Here is a 21,482-nt window from a genome sequence, read left to right as displayed (position 1 = left end):
GAGCGGCAGTGAACTGGGTATGGGCAGGCATGTGTGCGTGAGTTCATGAGTTCAGGAGTTCGGGGAGAGGGTGCCCCGGGGCTGGCGGGGAGTGGGGGAGGGGGGCTGGCCCTTTTCTGCCCTTACTGTTTTTTCCCAAAGCTGTTCCCCGTGAGAGCTCCTTGGCGTGCGTACAGATTGTACCAGGAACAAGGGGGAGGAAGGAACGGGGGGGGGGGGGAACTGTCCCTTTAAATCTGTTTTCTCTGTTTTATTTCCTTCTTTCTACCCATCCTCCTCCCTGGGCTGTGAGGGCTCAGGAGCTGCAGTGACGGTGCCTCTGAAATATTAATGAGGCTCTTCTCTGCCTCAGCTCCCCCCCTCCCCGCACGGGCTCCCTCACTGCTCTGCTGAATGCAGGCCTCATCGTGGGAGCCCTCCTCTCCCCTACCAGGTGCCCAGCCGAGGTGTGTCATGCACAGGGAAGGGGCGGAGCCAGGCAGTAGGGAGAGGGCCTGGCCAGGGCAGGGGGGCGGCATGAGAAGGGGTGCCCAGCCGCATCTTCACCTGCCTGAGATTAAAACCAGGCCCAGGAGAGGGCAGGGCTCTGCCACTGGCATTTCCAGGGGGCCCCTGCACCCACTCCTCACCTCCCCACTAGGGGCCCGCAGCCCACATCTGGGCCAGCCTCCGGTTGGTTGGTGGGGGGAGGCTTTTGCTCTTTTTTTTCAAGAAATCCCCACAGCAAGTCACGTTGCTGAGCCATGGATCCTTCTGGAAGGCATCCCTTCTCGGTGGATCTGTCAGGAGCTAGCAACGGGCAGTGTGCCTCAAGGAGGGCCGGGGTGGAGGGCGCGTGGCCACGTGGGCCCTCAGGCCCACATCTCTCGCCCTCTGACCCCACCTCAGATGTGACTTGGCTCTGCTGGCTTGCATTGGGCAAGCACAAGGAGAATGTTCTTGTCACCAGTTTGCTGACCCCAGGGCTGAGGGCACTGTGACTTGGGAGTGACGCACATGCTGGGACTTCCCGGCTTCCAGTTGGTGCTGCCAGCCATGCTGCGCCCATCCTGGGGACACATGCCCACTCGGACCCCAGTGACTGCACACTGGTGGCAGTGAGCACTGGCTTCCAGGCGGACCGGGCTGCCACCTTTGGCAACAGGCTGAATTCTATTGCGTTGCCCCCTGTGACTCATGGGATTTCATTCCCCATTCCTTGTCCCTTCCATAAAGGTGAGGGTGGGCTGCCCACATGGAGGAGGCGGCTGGGTAGAACATGGGACCAGGCTCCCTGGGGGAGCACAAGTCTTCTCTCTCCTGGCAGCCAAGGGGCTTAGTTGCTACCAGTGACATGACTCTCCTCAGGAACACGGCGAGGAAGGGCCAGCAGGTTTGGGATCGTTGAGCCTCCCTGAGCCTCAGTATCCACATCTGTGAAATGGAAAGCTGTGTTCTTGCCCCCTTGCTTATGAGTTGCATAAAGACTCGTGGGTTTCCCATCAGATCCATGAGAGTCTTGGGGCCTGGGGACAGGCGGCGTCAGGGTGGCAGCTGTGTGACAGGCCTGAAAGTCACAGGGCAGGAGGGAGGCAGGCCAGGGAACCTGCCGCAGATCCGTACACTAGCCTTGTGCCAGGAGCGAGCAAATTTCAGGAGGCACGAGGCCGTCTCTGTGGAGGGTTGCAACTCAATTAAGCCAATTAAGGTCTGGAAGATGAAAGAGTACCAAAATGGTACGTTCCCTTCGCTTTTGTGCCTACAAACCGTTCTAGGCAGCCAGCCCAGGCCAGAAAGTCTCTGTCAGGCCTGCAGAACTGATAGGACCAGTCACTTCTGTTCTTGGCCATTCCAGTGATGGCTACTGTCCTTATTCAGAATGAGGGAGGCAATTGCCCAGGCTTAAAGAGAACCCAGAATAGTATATGCCATTTGGTCTCCACACCAGCCAACAGTCACACAAGACAGACTTTGATTTAACTGATGGCTCCTGTCTGCCCTGTTGCCTATAGAGTGAATGAAGACGAGGAATATTAGCATAAGCACGGTGTTCCCCGAGAGGGGACCCCCACGCCCAGACCTGGGTGGAGCCCCTGGGCACACGGAGAGTGACCTGCTGGGGGCCAAGGCATTCCTGAGCCTCGTCCCTCTCTTGTGCTCTTCAGGATGGCGATCCCCCATAAAAGGCCCCTGTTCACTGACTCCTCCAGGGCCCGTCCCTGCCTAGGGCTGACCGTGTAATAGACTTCCTGCCGGTTCAATAACTGCCTGTCTCAAAAAGCTTGCGACCCCAAGAGCAGGGAAGACACGCTCACAGGTTACTGCGATGCTGAGCAGAATGGGATAGGGACAGTGGCCGGATTACAGACTCATCAGCGATCGGTTTTGGCAGAGGCTCTGTGGAGAATGTTCTGTTTGCACTGCCGCTCAGATTTGTCTGTCAGAGGTCGTCAGGTAGAGCGGGGCCAGAAGGCCGTGCAGGGCAGGGTGCGTCCGGAGCGCAGGGGGCTGGCTGGGCCGCGCACTGGGGCAGGGCGGGTGGTGCCACGGGTATGCCAGTGTGAGGCCCCGGCGGAAACAGGGTGTGGGGCTTTCCAGAAGCCAGTGCAGCTTGGAGGCAGCGAGAGTGGCAGTGCGGGAGCCAGGAGAAGCAGTGACTCAGAGCAGGGTGGTGACAAACCGTCCGACAGGAGGGAAACCGATGAGGTGGGAGATGGAGGGGTCGGGGGGGCTGGGGGCGAGTGGGTGGGGTGCCAGGGGATACCGAAACTCAGAGGGGCAGCAGCGCCAGCTGAGAGGAAGTGGTAAGGGCAGGAGCGCCCTGCGTCCCACAGAAGGTCAGGCTTCGCCTCCCTGCCTGGTTCCCTTACCATGAGTCACCACAGGCCCCGTAGGCCCAGTGATGACAGCACAGCAATTCGGAGCAGTTCAAGGACCCTGCGGGACTGTCTGGGCCACTGCTGTTGCTTAACCGAGGGCAGGGCCGCGCTGGGACCACGGTAGGGCCCAGGAGGGGAGGACAGAACTCACCTTCGGGGAGCCCTGTTTGTGGGAGGGGTAGGGGAGGAGAGGGCTGTGCCTCGGGCATGAGCAGGTGATGATGGTGTGAGCTCCACCCGCATCTGCCCCTGAGCCCACCCACCTCCGGATCTTTTCCTCTGTCACCCCCCGGAGCCCTCGAATGCCATCTGGGTGGGGCTGGGCACCCTCCAACCGAGTCTTCTCCAAGTGGGTATAGAGGTCAGAAAGCTAAAAGGGTTCCAAAAAGGAACAAAATCATTCATCTGGCTTCGCTTCTCGAAAGAACCCCAGGGAGTCCCTAGGCAGCTCTGTGGGGCCACGCAGGCACCTAGCTGGCCCCTGGGGCCTTGGGGCCCGAGTGGAAGGTGTAGAATGTAGGCCAGTGGCCTCCCTGTCAGATGCATTGGAGCCTGGGGTGAGCGTGGCCATTGCCTCAGCCTGGGAGGGGGCGCCCACCTCCTGGGCTGACAGCATTGGGACTCGGCTCGGGGACAATTGCCGCACATTCTTGCTAAATGCCCCCCTACCCCCAGCCCTGCCTGGACTCACACCTCACACAGCCCATTGGTTGGTCTTCTCCCAGCGGCCCTGTTGGACTGGGGCCTTCTTCCAGAGCGACCTGTGCCTCTTGGTGGGCTGAAACCAGTGCCTGCACAGATGAACCAGACCCTGTCCCCTCCGCTGGGGATGCGGACCCAGCACTGCTAGTTCCCCCAGGTCGTCGCGTTGGGAAGGGAGAGACATGGCAGCGGCGCCCGCGCTCAGAGAAAGGTGTGCCCAGCAGGAGCACTGTCCCGGCTTCTGCCCCTCCAGTCTGTCCCTACCTGGCAGCCCTGTGCTCTGTGATGGCCCATGTTACTGGTGGCCCCACGGGATCTGCAACCCCCGGCTCCCTCCGACCTGTCCCTTTACCTGCCTTCTCGCTAGCATCGGGCTCTCTTCTCTCAATGTGCGCCTTCCACGAGGCCTTCCCTGGCCACCGCCTCCCCTGCAGTGAAACCATTTTCTTTGTCAGCTCCTTCCTCCGCTGGGGACCCGTGTCCCAAGCAGAGAGCACAAGAATCCATTCAGTCCTGTCACCTCTCGGTCCCCAGACAGACGGCCAGTGCAGGCGCATAGTAGATGCTCAGTAAGGATTTGTCAGATGGCAAACCGGAAGGACGGGCTGTGGGAAGATGCACGGGACTGGAGAGGACCGTGTGTTCTCTTGTCTGCCATTTTGTTCCCACATCTTCTGGCCATGAAGGCTGCTCCATGGGGAGAGCCTGGAGGATTAACACTTAGGTGCCCAAACTTAAAGAATGTTGACCACTGTGTCATTTTCTGGGCTGCCTCTCTGCGTCCCAGACCTCACAGGTAGGTGCTTTTTCTTGACAACACAGAGCCAGTGTCTAAGGGAACTGAGGCCCCCATGTGTCCTGAGGCTCCTCGGGGCTATAGGCATATGGAAATGGTCCTATGAGTCCGTCATTGGCGGGGCAGAAGGCTATGGAGGGGAGCAGATGGCTGCGTGCTGTGGAGTCACCGGTGACCTGTGGCTGCTTCCCACTTTCTCCTATGTGCCCTGTCCACCTTCTCCCTATTCCTATGTGTCCTCTCCTCCTTCTCCCTATTCCCCCTCTCCCCTCCCACTCCTGCCCTCCTTCTCCCTCCTTACTCCTCTCTCCAGGCCACCCCACCTTTCTGACCCCAGCCCACCAGGCACCGTCAGGGCAGCAGAGACACCCTGCACACTAAGCCTTGACCTGGCTCCCAGCTGGCCCTGTCCATGGCGGCTTGGCCTGCTTCCCAGACCCCGCGCAGCCCCAAGCCTGAAACCATGAGCCACAGAGGCTGAGCCAGAAGACCGCTGCCACCACCATTGTAGGGGATTTCTACCTGCCATGGTGGGCCAGTCCTAATCAGGCGAGAGCAGGGAGTGTGAAAGCTTTCACTCAGGATGGGGCAGAGACATGGGGAGAATTGTGGCACGGATAACCCCCCCACAACTGTGCTACCGTTCAACCCCAACACATCACTTCTGCTTCAGTGGGGATTCCTAGAGGGATTCAGAGGTGGCTGCAGACCGCTTCTGGGAGATACTAAGGCTTCCTCCTGCCCCACCTAGGCAAGTCCTCCTGCCTTGGGTGCTCATGCCGGGAAAGACTAGGGGTTGGCCTGCCAGGTGGGCCTGGCAGGGCATGAGGGCCACCAGCCCAGCCTCGGAGGTGAATTTTGCAATCAGCAACTCATGGCTCAGGCTGAGTGCAGATCTGCAGAGAATTCTGGAAGAGTGGACCTCAGTTTTGTCTCAACTTCACCCCTGGCTTCTCACCTCTCTCCAGGTGTCCGTGTTCAGCCACGTCCCCACCACAGCTCCCTCCACAACACTTCACCCAGACCTTAGGACGCCTGGTGGCCGCCTGCCCCTAGCCAAGGCTGTGCCTGTGACGAGGTCGGCACAACAGGCAGGATGGGCGACCTGGCCAACAGTTCCATCGAGTTCCACCCCAAGCCCCAGCAACAGCGGGAGGCCCCCCAAGCAGGTGGCTTTGGGTGTACCCTGGCTGAGCTGCGTTCCCTCATGGAGCTCCGAGGGGCTGAGGCGCTGCAGAAGGTCCAAGAAGCCTACGGGGATGTCAGTGGGCTTTGCAGGAGGCTGAAGACCTCGCCCACAGAGGGTAAGACTGCCAGCAGAGCCCCAGCGCAGGCCGCGTGTGTGCCAGGGACATAGGGTCATGGCCATCTGACACCCCCGCCCCTGTCTTCAAGGGGCATCCTGAAGATGTTCCATATCCCCTCTCCAGGGCAGGCCTGGCCAAGGTGGCGCTCCTGACCCTGACTGTGCCCTCCCGTAGCAACCGTGCCCTACCCCCACCCCCAGCAAGAGATGCTCTGTGTGGGACGAGGAGGTCATCCTCTGCGCACCGGGGGTCCTCGAGGAGCTGTGGCCTGAGCCCCTCCGTAATCAGCAGCTCCTTGCTCTCGCCTCTTTGGATTAAACAGCACGGTGTCGGCATGAGCATGCGGGCTGGGCCCCCAGCTGGAACCCCAGAAGCTCTTCTGAAATGGGGTGGGACAGCCTCCCAGCGCAGAGGAGGAGGAAGACAGGGCCCCTGTCTGTATGTCCCAGGTGCCCTGTGTGCTCAGCCCTATGTCCAGTTAAGTGGCACAGGAGGAGGCAAGTGTGTAGGGGGATCTCTCTGGAAAGCAAGCGAAGCCGAGTGCTGAGCACAGTGGCCACAGAAAAGCAAGCCTGGGGCAGTATGGATCTGAGGGGAGCTCCTGCAGGGAGTTTAAGGAGGCTGAGGAACCTCCTCTAGAAGGTTCCAGAGGCAGAGGCTCAGTGGCCATCTTGGGTCCCTGCCGCTGCCCTGGAGCCCTTTCCCCCCTGCTCTGGAGGCCAAGCTCTGGCCTGCCCCGCACCAGCCTTTCCCAGCCCTGCCTCCTGCGTCTGCCAGGAGGCTGGGACCCCCAGGAGCCAGGTTTGGCCCCCGACTCCAGCAGTTCCAGTGCTTTTCTGCTAGGGCACTCCCAGCCCAGTGCCAGGCCTGCTTGCCGACCCTGATCGATCGCGGCTGTCACACCTTTGTGTACCCCAGGCCCTGGTCATCATCCTCGTCCCCTGCCCCCTGGCCCTATCCATCTGTGGGGCCACATGGGCTGGAGCAGGGGGCAGAGATGGCCCACCCAGGACATGGTGGGCCCAAGGGCCAGGCGAGAGGGTTCCCTCCCAGCCAGGCCAGGAACTCCCAGCCTCTGGCCTCCCCAGGGCCGCCTGGATCTCTCTTGCTTGTGCTCTAAAAGGACCCAGCCTGGTGTGTTGTGTTACCGGGGCAGATGGCTTGGCTCAGGGCCAGAGGGATCTCTCTCCTTCCCTCTTCCTTACCCCTCCCAACAGGGATTTGGGGCTAGGGGGGAGGCTGGGGTGGAGGGCCATTTAGCCACAAGGGCTATGGCCTCTCCCAGATAAAAGGAAGCAGATGGGCTTCAGCTGGCAGCTCTTTCCTCTGCCTGTCAGGCCTTGTTAAATATTTAAAATGTCAAGGCCCCTGGGAACCTGCCTGATTCTGCCACAGCACTCTCCGGAGCTTGCCCGGTGCCTGTGGAGGGGCAGGCATGGAGAAGGGCAAGCGCCCAGGTGGGCGGCCTGGCCGCAGCAGAGGGATCCAGCCGGGCCTGATCTCCACCACGAAGCATGGTCACTGTGAAGACTACCCCTCCCATCCCCAAGCCCGGGAGCCCAGCCCCCACCGCACCTGCTGCCTTGGCCCCGGAATGCTCCTCCAGATGTCCCTACTCCTGCCCAGACACAGTGGCCTCGGCTTTGGGCCCCTCCCAAAACGACATCCCCAGGCCCCCACATCAATCCCCTGTCAAGGTGTACAGGCAGATTGGTGCTTTGGGGAAGGCGGTGAGTCTAGGGAGGTGCGTGGTGTACTGGGGGAGGAGATTCCGGCTGCTCCTGGCCATAAGCACATCAATGGACTCAACCTTTGTTACTATCCAAGAGGATTCCAGAAGCCAGGGAACCTGGGTCTTGGGCCAAGTTCAGTGGTAAGCCCCCTAGAGGGGCCCGGGTCCCAACCCTTCCCCTGTCTGGACTTTACCAGCAGTCATGGAAAAGAGAGGGCAGATTATGCAGGAACCACACGATGTGGGCCTAATCCAATTCCAATGGCATCTGGCCTCAGCTCTGGGTAGGGCGCTCATCTGTGTCCATGCCAACCAGCCAGCCCCCGCCCCAGTGCTCTGGCCCTGGGCCACCGCTGGGGGCCTGCTGGTCAGACACATGCTTAGAATGAGAGGGGCTGCGCCTGCCTTCTGGTGCCCACGTGAGCACCTGAGCAGCTGCCGGGACCCCTGAGCCCGGCAGGAAGACCACGCCTTGGGCTGGTGTAGAGCAAGGGAGAGAGAAGCATTGGTGGAGCATCAAGGGCAGCTCAAGGCCAAGGAACAGGCTGACGGTGGGAGGGAGAGAGGGAGGGAGGGGGAGGGAGGAAGCACTGGAGCAAGCTTGCTCCGGAGGAAGGCGCCCCAAGGTCCTGGCTTCTGTACGGGACAAGCCATGTCGGGCAAGGTAGGCAGGATGCAGACTTACAGGGCCATGGGGCCCCGTGCCCTTTTTCAGGCTGGGATCGTGGATATCCTAGGGGCCTAGGAGAGCCAGGTTCATAGTGCCTCCCTAGTACTTACCCTACGTGTCATATGTCTTGTAGCTTAAAGATGCAGGCCTCAGTCAGGAGTGGGGCCCAGGCCCTCAGCTAGGACCCCAGCCCCTAGGAGCCAAGGTCCTGAGCTTCCTCCAGACACCCCGCTGGAAAGTTGCAGAAACTTGAGCCCCAGCAGGGCCCAGGCACAATGAGGCCCCAGGGAGAAGGGCAGGGACAGCTGCGGCTCTGCTAGGTGAGGGGCACAGTGTGTGATCGTTGCCAGCTAGGGAGATGCCAGGCTCTTGTCAGGCCTTGTGCCTCAGTGGGGTCCCACCCTGTCCCTCCCCCAAAGCCCTATGTCCCCGCCCAGTGGACACCCACTGTCCTTCCACTTAGCCCTTCCTTGCTCTCAAGTCACCTGGGGGCCAGGTCCTGTGTGCCTTCCCAAGCCAGCTGGGAGCACCTCATAGGGTGGCACCCCCACCCCCATCTGCCCTGCCGGTTGCTCCCTGCCCTCTCAGGAGGCCAAAGGGGGCGCAACTCCTCAGGACTGGGAACTGTAAGCAACCATCTGTCCACTAGGTGTCAGTGTGGGGCTGGACACTTGGGGGGCAGGCCCGGGGGACTGGATCCCATCTGCTTACCTAAGGGGAAGGTGGCCTAGTGGGTATCTGGCCTTGGGAGGAGGTGACCTGGATGTCAGTCCCACATGGAAGTTTTTGGTAGCTCTAGAGGCAGAGAGGCCCAGAAGACTCAGTGCAGGCCTGGGTAGAAAGTGGAGTGTCCCAAGAATGAAAAGTAAGGTAAGGGCCAGCTTCCAGATGCCAGAGTTCGCCCCTTTGCGGGTGTTGATTCTGAGTCCTCCGTCCCAGCCCCAACGCAGTAGCTTGTCTGGGATGTGGAGGGGCCTCCCAGCGCTCTGAAAGTCTAGACCAGGCCCCTGTCAGCCCCTCAAGCCCTCCTCCACCATGCACTATCTGCTCCGGCCACAAGGAGTCCCCACTGGGACTGGCTTTGTCATCCTTGACCCTCCTTGTCCTCCGTCCTCAGCCTGGTGGCCAGTGGAAACCGTGGCATCAGCACGAATCACTAACAGTCCCATTAGCCTTATAGATGTTCCCACTTGCCACATGTGCAGTCCCATAGGAGGCAGTAGGTGCTCTGAGTTGCGGGACACGGTGAAGGGCAGGGATGGGATGTGCCGTGGGTGCCAGGAACAGAAACAGACAAGGTCTTTGGGCGGCTGGAGCCCACCCTCCCCCAGATCGGGTCAGACGATAAACGCTCTGTGTCCAGCACACGTAGTTTGGCTGTGCCCCCACTCTGGGTGGCTTAGCCTCTGTGAGGCTCCTGCCATCCTGGCCTGGGGTTGAGTGCCCAGGACAGCACAGGACTCCTGGGTTGCCAATAAAAGCTCCGACTCATGGGTACGAGGCCCTTTCTTCTTCTGAACCCTGGAGGGTTGGTATGAATACGTCGGCCCACTCACAGCACCCCCGGCCCCTCCAGCCCAGTCTCTTACCAAGCCTTGCACCCCTTGGAAAGCCTTGGCTGTTCCCATCCCAGGCCCAGCTGGGTCCCCTCTGTCTGCTCCCCATGTTGGCTGTCATTGTCCCTTCTGAAGGGACCCAACATACCCCATCCACACCCCTGGGCCTGTGGGGGGAGGATCTGGCCCTCGGGCCCACTAGGGGCCCCACACCATTGTGTGTTGTGTCCGGGAAGCTGGACATACGTGCCCTCGGAGTTTGTGGAAAGGCCTGCGGCACCAGGCCAGGGCCGGTCCGCCTTCCAGGAGCTCTCGGGCAGGGGCCAGGGCTGGGCGCTCTGGGCAAGCGGGGCAGGAATGGGCAGGGCCTGCGTGCTGCTGGTCTCAGCCATCCTTCTTCCGAGTCCCTGCTCTGCATTCCTGCACCCCCCAGGCCTGGCCAACAACGCCAGCGACTTGGAGAAGCGCAGGCAGATCTACGGGCAGAACTTCATCCCCCCCAAGCAACCCAAGACCTTCCTGCAGCTGGTGTGGGAGGCGCTGCAGGACGTGACCCTGATCATCCTGGAAGTGGCCGCCGTCGTCTCCTTGGGTCTTTCCTTCTACGCACCACCAGGAGAGGAGAGCGAAGGTGAGAGGGGAGGGGGGGGCCCACGGGAGGGCAGGGCTGGGACTTGAGCCGAGGGACCAGAGCATGACTGTCCCGGCACCCCATCCTTCCCTGCCGTCCTCGGGCACAGCATGCGGGAACGTGTCAGCCGGGGCGGAAGATGAAGGGGAGGCTGAGGCCGGCTGGATCGAGGGAGCCGCCATCCTGCTGTCGGTCAGCTGCGTGGTGCTGGTCACGGCCTTCAACGACTGGAGCAAGGAGAGGCAGTTCCGGGGCCTGCAGAGCCGCATCGAGCAGGAGCAGCGGTTCTCCGTCATCCGGGACGGCCAGCTGCTGCAGGTCCCTGTGGCTGCCCTGGTGGTGGGGGACATCGCACAGGTCAAGTACGGTGAGTGCCTCCGCGGCGGGCCTTCCCCCGCCCACCCCCCACCCCCTGCCAAGGAGCACGTGGGCCTTCGCCTGTGGGGGCACAGGGGCTGAAGGTGGGAGTTCAAGCCGGAGGGCCGGACGACGGGGCTGGGTTGGGTGAGTCTTCCCCAGAAAGGAGGAGACTGAGAGAAGCGGGCCCCACGCACTGGGCTCGAGAACCCCCTGAGGCAGGGGGGGAGGCAGCAGGGAGGGGGCCTCCTGGATCCACACGCAGCCTGTGGTTCCGGCTGCCCGGCCGGCCCTAGGAGACCTGCTGCCGGCCGACGGCGTGCTCATCCAAGGCAACGACCTCAAGATCGACGAGAGCGCCCTGACCGGCGAGTCGGATCACGTGCGCAAATCAGCGGACAAGGACCCTATGCTGCTGTCAGGTGAGGCCTCCGGGCACTGGCCAGGCCACCTCCTGGACCAGCTCGGTGCTGCACGGCCTTGGAGGCCGCCTGGGCCGGCCACCCGCTCAACCGGGGCCTCCTAAGTAGCCCTTCTGGTCGAAGAGACTGAAGATTTTGCCCTGTCCCCAAAAGGGGCCAGAGCAGACTGCGGGAGGCATGATGGGGACAGCTCCAGCCACTGGGACAGGAAGGGGGTGCCCCCAGCCCTGAAGAGCCCCTGATCTCCCGACCACAGCCCCCAGAGGCGAGGCCTGGCTCTGGGTCAGCACAGTGCTGTGGTCCTCCCCCGCCCAAACACTCAAGAAGAGCCAGTGGGGGTAGTGTCCCCTTTCCAGAAGGTTTGGGCTTAGCCCAGGGTTTATCCCAGCGGCAAATGCAGTGTGAAGCAGCACCGAGAGGCTGGAGGCCCCAGATGGGCCCTAAGAGAACCTCATCTTGGGCCTCTGGGCAAAGCAGCTGCTCCTTTGGGGCCTCCAGGTCCCCTCCGAGCCAGGAATGAGGCTTCAGCCTAGTCTTAGGGTCAACATAGCCCCCAGGGGCCTCCAAACACTGAGTCCCTGCTTCTGGGATTCCTGCGAGAGAACTGTAGGTGTTCAGCATGCCTCCTACCGGCAGAGTAAATCTCTGTCCTGGTTCCCCTGTGTTGCCAGGTACTCATGTCATGGAAGGTTCTGGAAGAATGGTGGTGACTGCCGTTGGTGTGAACTCCCAGACAGGCATCATCTTTACCTTGCTTGGAGCTGGTGGAGAGGAAGAGGAGAAGAAGGATAAGAAAGGTAAGGAAGCGGTGACCTCCAGTTCCCGGTGCCAGCAGGGGCTGGCCCTCTGTCTCTGCAGCCTGCTCTTTCTTCTTTTATATCTTGCTGGCCTAATCCCCTACTCCAGCTCCAGGGAGAGCCAGCCCTCAGGGGTGGGAGGTGATACCCGCTCTTCTGATTCCTTTCGGGGACCCCTCTCCTGGGGTCATTGTCCCAGAGCCAGCAGGTCGGCAGGGCCCCCAGTTCTGTGTAAGGGCAGCTATTCCCCGAAGGCTTTGGGAAGTGTGTGCCAGGGTGGGGGAAGTGCCCTGGCTGGGCGGGGATGGGGTTGGAGGGACAGGGGCTAGCCACCTTGGCTTGGGAGGGCACCACCAGTAAGGTGCTAAGGGACCCCACCAACATGGCAGCCAGGGAAAGGGGGGGTCATACGGCCAGAGGTAGAAGGTTCCCAAGCAGAATGGACTGGACTCCCCAGAAGCACATGGCCATCCTGCTGCCTCCTCTTGCCACTGCTATGTGCCCCAGGCATGGCTGTCCTCAGTGCCACCGCCACGCCAGAGTCCCAGCCCCAGAGTCGGGACGCCACCATCGTCTTTGATTAGGACTGGAACCAGCTCACAACTCACCTTGCTCTAACCTGGGTCTTCCCTCGGGCTGCTCCTGCAGTCAAACCAGGTGGGGAGCGGAATTTTCTAGATGTGTGCCTCGGAGAGAATTCACTCGGGCCCACAAGAAGTACGAAGAACCCGCACATGTGTGGGGAGAGCACGTCTGGAAGCCTGCGGCCACCAGGCCCGCTCAGTCAGTCAGGGCCCCCAGAACCAGAAAACAGGCAACAAAGGGGCAAGTCAGCAAGGAAGGATGTGCTGGTGTCCCCAGCCCTAGCCTGCCCTGCTCCTGGAGGCAGTGAGAGAGGAGACAGATGACCAGCCATTGCCCAGAAGCTTCCATGGGCCCTGCCCACCTTTGCCACACCAAGCCTCTTCTCCCTGCAGGGCTCAGCCTAGTTGCCGCCCACGGTGAGCTCACTAGGGTGCCTCGGCAGGCAGGCGGGTAGGGCAGTCAGCCCTGGGCCTCCGCTGGGGCTGGGCTGGAGTCCCCACCCTCCCTCCCGGGAAGCCGAGCTCCCTGCCTGGGGTCCCTCCATTGACACCATGATGGCTTGTTGGCGGGGTGCTCCTTCTCCCCTCCTTCATGGGCTCCCCCCCGCCAGCTCTGGCCGTCAAATGTCGGTGGTCTTCAGGGCTGAGTTCTGGGCCCCTCCTCACCAACCTTGACTAAACCACCCCAGGGACCCCAGGGACCCCCAGCTCCCGCCCTGGCTCTGGTTCCTCTGCCCCCTCTCCGTCAGCTCCCCTAGGCCAAGCACCTTCACCAGCATGCTTCCTGGAGGACGGGAACCCTGAGGGGGGCCCAGGAGGGGAGCAGAGCTAGCCAGGGTCTGGGGAGGGGCGGCAGCACCCACAATTCCCCATCAAGGTCTCCGCCCAAGGCTGAGCCACTGCAGCGGCTACTCCCGGTGCGTTTCCCTGGGTTTCCCGCGCTCTCACCCTCGCTGCCTCTCGACTGTGTCTGTCAGGCCTGTGCTCCAGACCCACCTGCTTCCCTCCGACCAGCTTCTTGCCTTCGGCCTTGACCCCTAGCCACCCTTCTGCTTGGGATGTCCTCCTGCCCCTCCTCCCCTCCCTTGGCTTCTGTCTTCCTCTTCCTGTAGTGCACTAGGACACCCCCTCCCTCCTCTAGAGGCCTCCCTGGGTCCTGTCTGCAGCCTCGGACCTTTCGGCGGGCCCTCACGGCCCCAGAGTTTGCAACAACGACACCTCACTGCGCTGTATGGTCACCGTGTGTCTACAGGCATCTCCTCTGCCCCCCGAAATCTTCCCTTTGGAATGTCGCCACCCTCACAGAGGGCCCAACCTACAATGCCGCAGCCCAGCTGGGTGCGGGCAAACTCCCCACCAGCACTCTCCATCTTGGCCTTGGAAGCCACTCACTGCCCCAGTCCCAAGCACCCAGCTGCGGGCTTTGCGGCGGCCACCCCGCAGGTTCATGGACGGCCACCCCCGCAGGTGCACGTGGGACCCAGCGCGTCCCACAGCATGTCGCTTCCTCCAGGGCTAGGTGCCCAGCACCCAGGTGCCGGGCGGGCACCTGAAGCTGGCAGATTTCTAGAGTCTCGCTGCTTTGTCCCTCCAAAGCCCTCATAGGGCTAGCCGCTGGGACCCCTAGGTAAAGCGCTCGAGCTGCTTCTTGCGGCAAGTGCACATCGAAGCTTGGGGTCCTGCTCAAGGTGACAGAGCTGGGACGAGACAGCTGGCAGCTCCAGCTCCACATGGTGGTAGGCTTTCTAGAAGCCTCCCATTGCCGGGTCACACATGGCCCACAGTTTGTCCGGGGCTGGCACGGGGGGAGGGGTGCGTTCACTGGAGGGCTGGGGCCTCAGTCAGGAAGCCCCGAGTGTGGCGCCCATTTGCCGAGAGGTGGTGATGGGGCATCAGAGGATAATAGGGGGCCCGGAGCCTTCTCCACTCTCTCCCCGCTTTCCACCGTGCTCTCTGGCCTCACTGTCTGTGTCCTCGTGCCCCGCCGTCCCGTGTGCATGTGCTAGGACCACATGGATGTTCTCAAGGCTTCGTGTGTGTCGTTCCTCTTCTGTTGTAGGCAAGCAGCAGGACGGGGCGATGGAGAGCAGCCAGACCAAAGGTAACGCGCGCCCTGCGCACAGGGTGGGGCGGCGGAGGGTGTGGCCCAGGGTGGGGGGCTCCCCCGCTTCAGTTCCGGGAGCAGCACCCGCAGAGCACTTGAGTGAGGCCAGAAACCCACGGGAATCACCTGCGAGCTGGCTTCCTGGCCAGGCGACTGAGGCTTAGGCCTATGGGCGTCCCAATTCAGCCGGACCTTTGAGGCAGGGTGACGGGTGGCCATCCGATGCCCACTTTCCCTTCAGCCTGGTAGGCGCTGAGACTCCGCGACGGGCCGGGGGTTGTCCACGGTCAGGCGCAGGTACTGGGGAAGCCAAGGTAGCCGAAGCAAGATCACAGTTCAGAGATACAGACCCAGGGGCAAGACTCCGGTGCCCTGTGGGACCCGGGGACCCAGAGACCAAGACAGGGTCCGACAAGGAACCTGGAGTTCAGAGGAGAGCTGAGGCTGGGTCGGGGTGGGGGGCAGCCTGGCGGCCACGATCCCAGGCCGGGTTGGAGAGGGGCCGTTGCTGGCCGGGGACTGAGTGAGTATCAGTGAGGCCGTGGGCTCTGGCTTGAGGCTCCTGGGGAAAGCAGTCCGTGGTGAGGGGTCTCAGGCCGCCATGGGGAGAAGGCACGGGTGGGAAGACCGGAAGCATTACGGAGCAGCTAGCGGCGTGACACGGCGGGTGATGTGTGACATGGAGGTGGGAGAACAGACACCAGTGGGCTAGTGGGTCAGCTCAAGGTTCTGGAACGTTCCCTGGGCCCCAGGCCCTTGCTGTCAGGTATCAAGATTTGGGGCCTTATGGGACTGGCCACCATGTCTGTATGCCCAAGTTCCTCGTGCTTGTGTCTGTCTTCTTTCCCCTGGGAGGTCCCCGGAGAACCGCATCTGCCCCGGCAAGGACAGCGCCGGAGCCTCCCACCCCGGTCAGGAGGGCCTGGGCTGCTGGGGACAGGAGGGAGAGGAGAGAGCCCCTGGGCTATGTCATACTCAGAAAATAGAGAACCCCCCCCAACCCTGTTTCCTCTCGGGGAGCGCGGCTTTCCTTTATAGCTGCCCACCCCCCCAACCCTAACTTCGGCTGTGGGCTTCCTCCGTGTGCAGCTAAGAAGCAAGATGGGGCGGTTGCCATGGAAATGCAGCCCCTGAAGAGCGCAGAGGGCGGGGAGATGGAGGAACGGGAGAAGAAGAAAGCCAGCGTGCCCAAGAAGGAGAAGTCGGTCCTGCAGGGCAAGCTCACCAAGCTGGCCGTGCAGATCGGGAAAGCAGGTGCGGCCACCGCGGGGTGCGAGCGAGGCGGGGCCGCGGAGAGCAAGTGGGAGCGGGAAAGGGCTGTTAGGGGTCCTGTGGGCCAGGCCGTCGGGGGACCCGCCAGGGCCAGCCGTGGCCATCAGGGTCTATAGCAGCCCCCAGTCAGAGAGTGTGGGCTCCAGACCTCCACACGGCTGGGCCGCAGGAGGGGTGCATCAGCCGGAGCTGACAGCCTCCCTTACGCCTCCCTCGCTCTTGCTCTCTCCCTCCCTCACCCCGCTCACTCCCCATCCCAACCCCACCTCCTGTGGCCCCTGTGGCCCCTGTGGCCCCTGCGCCCCCGCCCCCGCAGGACTGGTGATGTCCGCCATCACTGTCATCATCCTGGTCCTCTACTTCGTGATTGAGACCTTCGTCGTGGACGGCCGGGCGTGGCTGGCCGAGTGCACGCCCGTCTACGTGCAGTACTTCGTGAAGTTTTTCATTATTGGCGTCACGGTGCTGGTCGTGGCCGTCCCGGAGGGCCTGCCTCTGGCTGTCACCATCTCCTTAGCTTACTCCGTCAAGGTAATAATAATAAACGCAATTGCAATGAGAACCTCTTGATGCGCGGATACAGACCCAGAAAGCGGACTTGGAAGCCATTCAGCAGCTTGGTGTGACATGGGCTGGAGAAAGTTTGGGATCAGTCAGGGGAAAGGGAGGTGCTGGAAAGCGGGCAGGCAGTGGGATGGACCTGACATCAGTGGGATGAGGGCAGGCACTTGAGGGTGCAGGTGTCACTTGCAGAAGAAGAGGGCTGAGGACACGGGGAGACAGTGGGTGGGAGATGGCACAGACTGGGGATGATCTGAGAGGGTTAGGGTTAGGGTTAGAGGGTTTGTCCTGGGCAGCAGGGAGGCCCCACTTGTGCTCTGGGGAGAGCGGCTTCCCAGGGTTGACTGCTTGGCCTATCTGATGAGAGTCCTCCCAGCCTGAACCAGTCCAAGCAGCCCACCAGCCCAGCAGCAAGGACATGGAGCAGCTGCCTGAGCCCCCCCCCCCCACACCCGGGCTGTCAGTGCCACACGGAAAGCCAGTAGGGCAGAACAGAGTCACACATGACATGCTGACAACCTCTTGCTCCCGTACCCCATGGGCCAATGTTCCTGAGGCCAGCAGGCTACCCAAGCCCCTATCTATGCCCTTCACAGAAAATGATGAGGGACAACAACCTGGTCCGCCACCTGGATGCCTGTGAGACCATGGGCAATGCCACTGCCATCTGCTCAGACAAGACGGGCACACTCACCACCAACCGTATGACCGTGGTCCAGTCCTACCTTGGGGACACCCACTACAAAGAAGTTCCAGCCCCCAGTACCCTGACCCCCAAGATCCTCGACCTGCTGGTCCACGCCATCTCCATCAACAGTGCCTACACCACCAAAATACTAGTGAGCAGGGAGCGAGCAGCCGGCTGGGCCAAGCTGGGGTGGGATGGAGGAAGGGGGCCAGGCCCGAAATTGCAGCAAGAGCTGTCCCCAGAGCCTCCCTCGGCTCTCCGGAGAACCTGTGGCAGAGCTACAGTGGTCTCTGGGATGTTGCTTGGCCTCCACCTCATTTCTGGACTCCTGTTCTGGCTGCTGGGCAAAACATGCAGCATCTAGAAACCCCTTCCAAGCCCAGTGCCTGGTGGGAAGCCTGCCCATCTAGTCCCCGTGGAAGCCGTCCTCAGCTCCCTGCCACACAAGGTGTCCCTAGAGACAACAAGGCGGCCGCAGCCAGGCGGGGGGGCTCCCTAGGGGCGGCGGGGAGGGTAGACTCGGGCCCCCTTGCGCCATGCACCTCCTCCTTGCCTCGTAGCCTCCAGAGAAAGAAGGCGCCCTCCCACGCCAAGTGGGCAACAAGACGGAGTGTGCTCTGCTGGGCTTTGTCCTGGACCTGAAGCGGGACTTCCAGCCTGTACGGGAGCAGATTCCGGAAGATAAGCTTTACAAAGTCTACACCTTCAACTCCGTGCGCAAGTCCATGAGCACGGTCATCCGCATGCCCGATGGCGGCTTCCGCCTCTTCAGCAAGGGCGCCTCGGAGATCCTGCTGAAAAAGTGAGCGGGCGCCGAGGGCCAACCTAGGGCCGGGCACCCCACGGGCTGGCGGCCAGCCCCACGATGCGGGCTGCCGGGGTCGCTATCACGGTAAAGTGGACAGAACGTCAGATCGGCCGCTTTAATCGCTTTCCCAAATATAGAGTATATTCCCAGAGTCGTGCGCTGTCATGGCGCTTGCGGGACGTTCCCATCACCCCCCAAAGGAAACCCTGTCCCCCTCAAACAGCCACTCCCACCTCCCCTCCCCAGCCTCTGAGAGCCGCTCATCTCCTTTCTCTGTGGATATGCCTGTCGTGGACACTCACTACCATGAACAGGGGTGGACACGTTTTTGTGTGCATATGTGTTTGCAGGGCCTATTCCCAGGACGGGAAGCGCTGGGTCCTGTGGGAACAGAGTTTTACCTTCTCAGGAGCCACCGACATGTGTTATTCTCTGTTCATAATTATCATCACTGTTATCGTTATTGCAGCCTGTGCTTGTGTCTGCACTTCCCTGACGGCCGGTGATGCTGGCACCTTTCCATGGCCGTTTGGAGAAAAAGCTATTCCTCTGCTCATCTTTGAGCAGAGCATCTTTGTTGTTTCATTGTTTATGGGTTTTTTATGTTGAGCTGCAAGAGCTCTCGATTATGCCGGACACTCGGTCCGTAACACGCCTGGTTTGTAAATATCCACTCTCACCCCGGAGGCTGTCCCTTCACTCTGCCAATTGGATTTTTTTTCCCTTTTTACCCTCTTGATTCATCCCCAGATTCACCAGTATCTTCCAGCGATGAACTTCAGTTTATCTCTTTATTTCTTGTGTCGCTTGCATAGGGTTTCTGTTAGAGGTAATGGAAATGTTCTAAAATTGGTCCTGGTGACGGTGGCACAGCTCTGTGACTTATAGCCCAATAAAGCCTCCAAGTACCCCAACCCCCATACTCCACCCTTCTTGTCGAGTCCCGTGCTAAGACTCAAATGTTCTCCCTCAAAAGTCTGCCCAGGCACAGACTCCGCAGGGGCAAAGGCCACCTCCTCCCTGAAGCCATCTGTCCACATCCCAGGGGCAAAGGCCTCAACCTTCTCTCCGTGCTTCCCTTCTTCTCGGGCTAAAAGCCTGGTTTCTGTAGTTGGGCCCTGGCTCTGCTCTTTGCTGGCATGTGAACGTCAAGTCACTCCCCTGCCAGAGCCTCCGTTCCCTCCTACACGGAGACGACACGAATACTTCCCTCTGTCCTGGGAATGTTGTGAGACTTCCACGAGTGAAGTCCTCGCCTACCCACATCTGTGAGTTTCTGGGTCCTGGGACTGCCGGGACCAAGAACCACAAACCTGACGGCTTAAAAACAGAGAAACCTGTTTTCTTTCTTTCTTTCTTTTTTTAAGATTTTATTTATTTATTTGACAGAGAAAGACACAATGAGAGAGGGAACACAAGCAAAGGAATGGGAGAGGGAGAAGCGGACTTCCCACTGAGCAGGGAGCCTGATGCAGGGCTCCATCCCAGGACCCAAAGGCAGACGCTTAACAACTGAGCCACCCAGGCTCCTGAGAAACCCGTTTTCTCACAGTTCTGGGCTCCAGAAGCCAAGGGAGGGTCCTTCCTTGTCTCTTGCAGCTTCTGGCAATGGCCAGCAGTCAGGGAGTCCTTTGGCCTATAGCTTTGTCGCCCCCATCTCTGCCCGTGTCTTCCCGTTGCCTTGTCCTCTGTCTTGATGTGTCCTCTTCTCTTTTTATAAGGACACCAGTGATGGGATTAAGGGCCCAGTATAAACCAGTATGACCTCATTCTAACTCTGCAACAACCGTATTCCCAAATCAAGTCCCATCCTGAGGTTCTGGAAAGAACGTGAAGCGGCTGGGATGGGGGGATGGTGGACACGGGGCCCCGCAGAAGCAGAATGCCTCCCTCCCGGAGTAGCCTCCCTGCCACGCAGGATGGAGGACTCAGACTCCAGCTCCCCGCGCCTCACTCGCACCAACTCGCATTGCTGTGTCCCCGCCCCAGGTGCACCAACATCTTAAATAGCAACGGTGAGTTGCGCGGCTTTCGCCCTCGGGACCGGGACGACATGGTGAAGAAGATCATCGAGCCCATGGCTTGCGATGGCCTCCGCACCATATGTATTGCCTACCGGGACTTCTCTGCCACTCAGGAGCCCGACTGGGACAATGAAAACGAGGTCGTGGGCGACCTTACCTGCATAGCTGTCGTGGGCATCGAGGACCCTGTGCGGCCCGAGGTAGCCACCCACTCGTTCGCGAGCAGCCTAGGTTGTTGGACGGGTGGAGGGGCAGCCCTTTTTCCCGTCGGGCCTCCACAGCACGGCCTCGTTCTCCTGCCTTCCCTGCTACACACTACTTCCTGTTGGAGTCCAGAAAGGTCAGGAAAGGTGGGCCAGGGCAGGGCCTCGGGGTTCTCCAGATCAGACGTCCCTGGCACACACGATCTCCCTCACCGTCGGGCCCTCGCCCCCACCTGGGGCCTCGTGCTCTGCCTCCACCAGGTGAGAGAAAGCGCCATAGAACCTTGACGGCTGTGACCCCCGAGGACTGATGGGCTGGAGGGAGTGGCGAGGGAGAGGGAAGGGTCAGGCCCCACTCCCAGGGCTCTGGTTCGGAGACGCGGGTGGATGGCCGAGCCATCACTGGGCTGGGAGTCCGAGGGGACACAGGTTTGAGGGGCAGGGGCAGTCCTCGGTCAAGGACTTGGTTGGGGCCGAGTGAGGCTCAGGACTTCCCCATGGAGACGTCAAGTGGGAGTGGAGTGCTCAAAGCAGAAGGAAGGTCCTGGCAGGAGAGAGATTCCAGAAGCATCCTTATGTGAGGACACAGCTAGGGCAGATGGGGGCAGGAGCCTTCAAAGGGACATGGAGGAAGGGTCTAGGCCGGAAGCTGACCTGTGTAGACGTCTTTACCAAGAGCTCTTCTACAGAGGGAACAGAGAAACCGGGCAGCAGCTGAACAAGCCGTAGAGCAAAGGAACAGTGGGGAGGCCTGTTGCTCCATAAAGACGGGAGATCCCCGGAGTGGATCTTCCCACAGGAAGAGGGTGAGGCAGGGAGGGGCCACCCTGATCCCACTGATTAGCCTGGAAACATGAACGTGCATGAGCCACCCTTAAGGCTGCTGACACTAGCAAGGAGAATCTTCTGGGCCCTCCTTCAGGAGACAGTCTGCATTCACACACTGGCTCGGGTACCAAAGACCGTCGATTCAAAAGTCAGTGCGTGCTACATCCGGACGGTGGCCGCGGGCCGTTGGTGATGGTGCACCCCTGTGTTCCGAGGAGACTGGAAGCCTGCCTGGGAGGAAGCAGCACCCAGAGGGACAGGTCTAGCTAAGGGGGACAGTGTGGCAAGCAGCCTAGGAGAGCACGGGGACAGGAAGAAACTGAGGCACAGAGGAGGAGGCCTGTGTCCGCACAGAGCTGCGTTGCCCTTCGCAGACCTGGCGGCCTTTCCCTTCCAAACAGAGCTGCCCGCCACCGCCCCCCCACACCCCTGCATGGCTGCAGGCCCCTGGCTGGCGTTCGGTGCTGCTCCTAGGGGGCTGGGTGTCAGAATGTGCCACAGACCCCAGAGGTCAGTGTTCCCGTACTCCCAGGACCCTGACCGCCACCCCTAGCCGGCGCCCCTCCTCTTGCTCCATGTCCA

General features: G+C 61.1%; 1 protein-coding gene across 4 annotated transcripts in view; it reads left to right on the top strand.

Annotated features, from left to right (window-relative positions):
* The window catches only part of ATP2B3 (ATPase plasma membrane Ca2+ transporting 3), a 55,886-nt gene that overhangs the window by 11,004 nt on the left and 23,400 nt on the right, over positions 1-21,482 (top strand). For 3 of the 4 annotated variants that reach the window (XM_044235251.1, XM_044235254.1, XM_044235253.1), the window contains exons 2-12: positions 5,325-5,660; positions 10,055-10,252; positions 10,362-10,619; positions 10,906-11,031; positions 11,703-11,828; positions 14,472-14,513; positions 15,606-15,770; positions 16,105-16,319; positions 16,946-17,188; positions 17,598-17,839; positions 19,835-20,069. In XM_044235251.1, coding sequence (XP_044091186.1) covers positions 5,453-5,660; positions 10,055-10,252; positions 10,362-10,619; positions 10,906-11,031; positions 11,703-11,828; positions 14,472-14,513; positions 15,606-15,770; positions 16,105-16,319; positions 16,946-17,188; positions 17,598-17,839; positions 19,835-20,069 — 2,058 coding nt within the window. In that variant the 5' untranslated portion in view covers positions 5,325-5,452. Of the gene's footprint in view, positions 1-3,752; positions 3,772-5,324; positions 5,661-10,054; positions 10,253-10,361; positions 10,620-10,905; positions 11,032-11,702; positions 11,829-14,471; positions 14,514-15,605; positions 15,771-16,104; positions 16,320-16,945; positions 17,189-17,597; positions 17,840-19,834; positions 20,070-21,482 lie in introns of those variants that run through there. The other variant, XM_044235252.1, reaches the window with a different exon arrangement.

The sequence above is a fragment of the Neovison vison genome, chromosome X (assembly GCF_020171115.1).
Source record: "Neovison vison isolate M4711 chromosome X, ASM_NN_V1, whole genome shotgun sequence".
Classification (NCBI taxonomy): Eukaryota; Metazoa; Chordata; class Mammalia; order Carnivora; family Mustelidae; genus Neogale; species Neogale vison.
This window is presented reverse-complemented; position numbering and strand designations above follow the sequence as displayed.